General features: G+C 40.4%; 1 protein-coding gene across 10 annotated transcripts in view; it reads right to left on the bottom strand.

The window, feature by feature from the left end:
* Positions 1 to 7500, bottom strand: part of epb41l2 (erythrocyte membrane protein band 4.1 like 2) — an 87313-nt gene that overhangs the window by 53540 nt on the left and 26273 nt on the right. For all 10 annotated transcript variants that reach the window (XM_059499247.1, XM_059499246.1, XM_059499252.1 and 7 more), the window contains exons 2-4: positions 2400 to 2511; positions 1452 to 1736; positions 438 to 602 (exon numbers count right to left, since the gene is read on the bottom strand). In XM_059499247.1, the coding sequence (XP_059355230.1) occupies positions 438 to 602; positions 1452 to 1736; positions 2400 to 2498 (549 nt within the window). In that variant the 5' untranslated portion in view covers positions 2499 to 2511. The remainder of the gene's footprint in view (positions 1 to 437; positions 603 to 1451; positions 1737 to 2399; positions 2512 to 7500) is intronic.

A 7500-nucleotide genomic window follows, 5' to 3' on the forward strand; every position in this document is an offset into this window, starting at 1 on the left:
TGATAACCATGTTTAAATGCATATTAGTCATTTTAACTGAACATTTTAACTGGACTGGTGGTGCTTTTTTTGTCATTCATTGTTTCTGTAAAAAAAAAAATAAAAAAGGAGGGGAGAAAAACAAAAATACTGATACTGATATTATTGATAGGAATTCTAATAAGAAGAACTATAAAACACAGTGTTCGGCGAGTGAACATAGATCTGAGCTAAACTTATACTTAGCCTCCAACTCACACACTGGTGAGTAAAATCAGAGAATTGATTAGCCATTGGCTAATATTAGACATCATTTAGTTGCCAGAGTGAAGATTTAGTCGCATATGAGAGTGATTTACTTTGCTATTATGTATTTTTTTTTTAACTTTTTTAACTATATATGTATATGTGTGACAGAGCTCAGCAGGATGATGCTAACGTGCTCAGACGTGTCTCACCTCCAGCTCACAGGAGAACAGGCTGCCGTCCAGCAGGGTCACGTGACACACCACCATCTTCATCTTCTTGTTGAGTTTGAGTCCTGACAGCACACTGGCCTCGTGTGGGATCACTGCCTCTTCCTCCTTCAGCTCCGACTCGTCCTCCTTCTCCTCTCTCACGGGCTGCACACACACACACACACACACACACACACACACACACACACACTAGATTAACACATGTATGCGCTCTGGTGTTTTCCACTGCTGCATGAAGTCACTGGGCGGATGCTGTGGGTTTTGGCTGAAGTGTGTGGCGTAAGGAAGTGTTTATTCATCAGGAGTCTGTCATGTGACCTGATCTGATCAGTTTATCTGAGGGGATGAAGGCTGGATGACTGCCCACTGGTAGTGTGTATAAGGGGTGGCACGATTCGCTGAAAAAAAAAAACAGTTCACCCCACACGGTTCGGCACGCGCTGGGACTGTAATATGGTTTGCTATAAATTACACCTAAAACAAACTGGGTTCAATTAATATATGTTTCTGTTGATGCATGTGCATTCTGGATTCCCAGACATTACAACAACAGTGAAGAGATAAAAATAAAAATAAAATAAATCCCTGGACAAATCATTCACTCTTATTCAATGTGAATGCCGTATTCTGGAATATGAGCAGTCATTTATTCCGTCATCACCTGCAGCTGAAAGCGCGCGCACAGATGAGATCTGAACAGCACACGTTAATATGTATTTAAACTAAACTCATTTAAGCTTTGTCAGTTTAAACATTTAAGAGCCAGAGGACGCGAGCTCACACGTGCAGTGAGAAGATTTGTGCATGCGCTCAGCCGAAGCGCAAACCAGCGCCTCAGAACGCACATTTTTTATTTTATTTGAAAGTATAGTTTTTCCATAAACAAAGCACATACCGAACTGTACCGAAACCGTGACACTAGAACCGTGAAAAAGATGAACCGTGCCACTCCTAATGTGTATCTACAGACGTATTCCTCCGTGTTGGTCTCACCTGAGTGTCAGCGCTGCCGACAGACTTCTCCTCGGTCTCCTCCTCTTTCTTCTCCTCGGTCTGCTCTGCTCCTCCTCCGTCCGTCTGCTCCTCCTTCAGCTCCACACTCTCCTGCTCTGGCGCTGAGCTCTCGCTGGGCTTGTCCTGGCTCTGTGACTTCTGTCGTTTAAGCCATGGAGGCAGGAAGCGTGAGATGGTCTTCTCCTTCTTCTGTCCGCCGGCAGCAGGAGGACTGGACACACATGCTTCCTGACCGCTCTCGGCCTCGATGCTCGCGCTCTTCTCCTGCTCACGAGGAAACACACAATACTGGACTTTATGAACCCAGATCAACTCTTCAATCACAATCTACACTGTCTTCTGTTGAGGTGTCAACAAAACTTTACTTTGTCTCCTGTCCAAATTACAATAAGCTTTGTGATTTGATATGAAGTATCAACTGTATCAGTGTTATATCTTAATTAATATATATATATATTAATGTGTTCTGTCAGATCAAGTGACACGAGAGCCGATCATCACTTCCTGTTACATGATTAAACATCAGACTTACAGAAATCAGAGTCGTGTCTCATGAAATCAAGCAGTGTTTACGGTCTTTTCTTACATATTCATTAGATTTTCATTTAACCCGTTCTTCAATATTTCCTGTATGTTTGAATAAATCCACTAAGAAAACAAGCAAGCTTTCAAGGTTAACATGTTTTTATTTTAACAATAACATAGTTATTTCATTAAAAAGTTATTATTCTAAATTCTTATTAGAAATGCTGCCTTCATTAATCAGTTTAATCCAGTACATGTACTAACTGACAGCTTTGACTATGGTTTATATACACATCAAACCGAGTCATGTGACGGCGTACTGTAGATCTGTTCTGAGTGGGTGTGAGGCGTGCTCTGTAACAGCCAATCAGAGAGCAGTATGAGGAGTGAGGTCAGCTCTACCTGTGGTGGTTCAGCAGGTTTGTCTGTCTGCTGCTGATCTCCAGGAGTCTTCTCCTCGTCCTTCTTCACGTCGCTGTCGGAGCCCACCTCTGTGGTCATCACGGCCAGCACACTGCAGGGATATGCCCAGATAACAGTTTCCTGTTCTGAGTAACGGCTCATGCTTATCACGGTAAACACTATCATCACAGTATTGATATTTTGTTTAAAAAAGTGCTCAAAATATAGTATAATAGGTTAAATAACTTTTTTCTAATAACAAAAATAACTGATCATTTAAATAAAATAAAGCAATACAGAAAAATATCTAAAGTTAAACGTTTTGCACAGATTACAGTGCAAAAGAACTAAAAAGACATTATCACTTTACATTAAACATTCACTATGAGCAAAAGCTACACAAAGGTTAAATTAAATTAAATTTATGCATTCAGCAGACGCTTTTATCCAAAGCGACTTAGGCCCAATCCCAATTCTATTTTATACCCTCCGCCTACCCCTTCCCCTTGTCCCTTGTAACAGAGTGTCAAGGGGTAGAGGAGAAAATATTCCCCTAAGGATTGGGACACCACTATTATACCGTCACACGCCATCATTCATCGTCTAGCTCTTACGATACACACATATACTGGTGTGCTAGTGTGCATTAGAGCCTTTAATTATCGTTCTGCATTAATGAGCTGCTTACTGACACACACACATATCGGAAATCATGCAGCTCACACATCCAGGAGAAAATAAACTTGTCAACGCTGCCCCACGACTTAAATACAGGTTAAATACTGAATCGCTACATTATATTTTCCAGCGACGAGAGGATACAACCGCTGTTTTTAAGTAAACTCACTCTAAAAAGATAAACGCACAGACGCGAATACACGCAACTTCTATCTCTCTCTCTCTCTCTGTCTCTCTCTCCAATAGGCAATATTTGAGAAAATGGTTTAGCGATTTCTAATTATTGGGGGGATTAGCCCACATCAATGTCTATGGCAGTTATTGCCCTGATCAGACATATGCTGTGGCACTATCATGCTGTCTGTAATGATATGACGTTAGCAAATATTAGAGATTTTTTGCAAACATTTCTTTGAGTAACATGACCGTTAATATGAACTCATAATTGAATGTAACATAAAACAAATGATTACTTTTCATTAACATCTTTATTTATGCCAAAAAAGCTTACATTTATGCGTCTTTTTGTTCACTGTAGCTGCCATGTTCCCGAGATAATTCATACCCCTTCGTTTGAAGTGTGGTCCCGAAAAATCTTTGTTTGAAGGGCTATCTGGTCCTTCCCCTTACCCCTACCCCTCCAACCAAAAGAGAATCGAGACACCCCCACCCCTTCACAAAAGGGGGAAAAGGGAAGGGCTAAGGAGTAGAATTGGGATTGGGCCTTACAGTGCATTCAGGTTATCAATTTTTACCTATCATGTGTTCCCGGGGAATCGAACCCACAACCTTGCGCTCCATAGTACAATACTCTACCAATTGAGCTATTAATCTTTGTTAAAAAAAAAATACAAGTCTTAGTTCATGTTAGCTCATTAAATAATACAATACAGTTGCAACTAGGGCTGTCACTTTTAGTTCGAAAATCAATTGCACAATCGGTCGGACCAACCAAAAAAAGTTTCAACCAAGAAAATAGGGAATCGATTTTAACCAAATATGTACACTATTAATTTTAAAAGAATTAAACAATTAAAAAATATAGATGTAAAAATTCACAAACAAGAAGAAAAAGAAAGTCTTCTCAACAGCTGGACATATAGTGAATAAAAAACGCTCTGCTCTGAACCCAGAAAATGTTGATCGTCTTGTTTTCCTGTCCAATAAATTTGTAATGGCCCTAGCCTTTTTGCGCATGTCATTATGCCTTCCTAGTGCCGCCTAGCCTAAGTGTCGGCTACGTTCAATAAAAAAAACACACATGGCCTGTTCTCAAGTCCATTTAAAGTTTCATTTTTTGAACAGTTGTTTGAAGTGGATTGAATCATTATTTAAAATAATCTTGGAGATTTCTGAATTGCCTAAATCATAAATGCAGCCGGGTTGAAGCCTCCAGTGATGTTTTCGTTTGTTTTGGCAGCCGTCCCCTCTGCATATATATTTTTTCGAGAATGTTGCAGTCCTGTTGCTGTTTGTTATTCTGCACGAAACGTCATGCCAATAAATAAGAAATATTGCTGACTTGTGCGTTTCCAGCACTCTCTTTACGTTCGTTCATTATTTGCGTTGAAAAAGGAAACATCTTTTTTTTTAGACATGGAAAATCGATTTTACAATCGATTCAATGAACACTTATGTCTTAAAAATTGAAAATGATTTTTTCACAAAAGTGACAGCCCTATTTGCAACTTTAGATATTAACAACGTGTTATTAAATATTGGAATACTTAAGATTAATGAATGTTCAGATGAATTTTTCATTGGCAGTTTATGTTAACTAATGAATTAAGTAATGTAAAATGTGAATTAACAATAAAAAAATCAATATCTAAGGTATGTTGTAGTCCAGATTAAAATAGCCTTTTAAGTCTAGAAATGTAAGTATTTGGCACTGTGATGAACATCATAGCAAATACACAAATCTGAATGGCTATTTAAAATGATTTAAATAAGTTTTAGAAAGTAGAGCAGCTGCTTTATTTATGGGGTTTCCAGGGTAAGGACATTTTCTGCAGTTTAGCGCCATCTGCTGTCAGAGAGTGAATGTGCTTTCATTCAGCGCGTCTCTCACGTGTTCCTCATGTGCTTCTCATGCGTGCTTGTTTACATCAGAGCGCATGGGCTCTTTCAAGCAGCATACAGCGATGTTGTGCTGTTTTACCAGCTGATGGGAAAAGTATTCTTAAAATGCATTCTGAATAATGTGTAATATTATAATTATTCACGGTATTTAGAAGTGCTTACGATAACAATATTGTGCATATTCATTACCATGATATATCGCATTACTGAATACTGGCTCAAGTCTAGCACATTAGCTGCATCTCCACTGTGGGGCCAGTGCAAGCCAGGGATTAAAGCGGGCCGGGCGGGGCTCATAGCCTCGGGCCAGTAGCACCAAAGCCAGAATAGTGCAGGGTTTCCACTAGGGGTGTGCACAGATAGTCGAACATTCGAATATTCATTCTGCTCTAATTATTTGATAAATAAAAATGATATTCAAATTTCGCTATATTTTTGCTTGCCATAAAAAATAGAAACAAAAGTCCTCAATAAAACCTAATTGGTCACTTTCTGTGATTCTCCACGGCATATTTGAAGATGTATGCAAGCAAAAAATAATTAATGATTGAATAAGAACGGCGGTCTTCTACAGTTCTTCAAATTAGACGTTAGATCGGGCCCAACAAATCAAGCCCGACCCTACCCGAGCCCGATGTGTCAGAGCCCGGCCCGGCCCGACACGTTCACTGTAATTATGAGCCCGAGCCCGATTTAAACCCGACCATTTTTAATATGTGGGCCGTTATAACCAGGGGCGGCGCCAGATTATTATTTTTTTTACCGCAGGTTTTTTTTTTTTTTTTTTTTTTCAGGTGCTGCTGTGCTAGATCATTTAGGCTACGGGGGAGCTGCGCAGTTATATATATATATACATGCGTGCCACATTTAATGCACGAGACAAAGCCAACACATATGTTGTCACTCCCCACGACTAGTTTAAAATGTTTCCATACCTCCGATTTTCCTCCAAACTTGCTCAAAGTTAATTCTCCTGTTTTAATTTTTTTCTTTGCTTCTTCAAGCTCCATGTTGCACTTATTCTACTGAATAGTACAGCACGCACAGCAGGTGTGATGCGTCACGCATGCGAGACTGCGAGTGGACGAGACGCTGCGCATGACACGTGACGTGCTTTATCAAGGGCCCGACCCAACCCGAGGACGGTGGCAGGAAATATCGGCACGGCACGGCCCGCAAGTCGGGTCGGGTCGAGCCCGAGCTCGGGCAGAGAATCTAAGCTCTACTTCAAATATGCCGTGGAGAATCACAGAAAGTGACCGAATTGAAGAACATCGTTGAGGCATCTCTCAAGCGATGAATAAACACCGCTAACTTGGAGAATGCAGTGAAAACTCCTCTTCTCGCGTCTGCCCTAGACCCTCGGCACAAACATCTCAGGTTTCTCGATGAAAACATGAGAGAAGTAAGAAAAACAACTTTTTTGAACATTATCAGAACATTTCCCTTGATGCGAGTGGTGCGTCTCGAACGATGAAGAAGATGCAATGCCCACTCGTCTGAAAAGGCTGAGCCAGTTCTTCAGCGATGTTTACAGAGTCCAGCCGAGACGAGTGGGAACAGTTCTTGCTGGAGCCATGTATTCCACCAGATGAGGATCCCATTCAGTGGTAAACGAAAACACGAAGCGCTTCACTAAACTTATTCGCTTAGCACACCGTTATTTGTGAGTCCCGACAACGTCTGTGCCATCAGAGAGCGTTTTCTCCGCGGCCGGCCTTATTGTTAACAGACTAAGGAGCCGACTTTCCCCCGATCATGTTTACATGCCCGTGTTTCTTAACAAGAACATGTAAAACTATACAGAAAAAAGAAAAAAAGATTCCCTGACAGTTTCAAAGTTAAGTGTAGTCTACGTTCTACAATAGCCTAATTGCTGCAGGCTGCTTTACGTTTTTTCTTTGTTCACTTTTTTTTTTTTTGCTTTTAATCTGTACTTTTGTTTGTTTGCACGCATTGTTAAAGGTTTTCAGCTACAAAACACGATGTGTGATGTTCAGGCTTATTGTGTGTAAGCTTGTTCAAAAATGACGGAAACAATAAATGTTGCTGAAAAATAACGTCTGTCTCATTAAACTTAATTTAAATAAACGAATGTTCGAATATTCATTTTTTGTGAGCTCAAATATTCGAATGTGATATTTGTGGAAAACGCCCATCCCTAGTTTCCACAGTGGAGCCTGAAGCACCGCTGCACGTCACTAAAACACGCCTCTCAGAACAACGTCATGCAACCGCATCATTTCACCAACAAAGAGAAGTTATCAGAAAACTAAGAAATAAATCACTGGAACATGCGCGATCACAAAACGAACATGATAAAAGTGGCCGTGTGTTTGCA

Source organism: Carassius carassius, chromosome 18 (genome assembly GCF_963082965.1).
Source record: "Carassius carassius chromosome 18, fCarCar2.1, whole genome shotgun sequence".
NCBI lineage: Eukaryota > Metazoa > Chordata > Actinopteri > Cypriniformes > Cyprinidae > Carassius > Carassius carassius.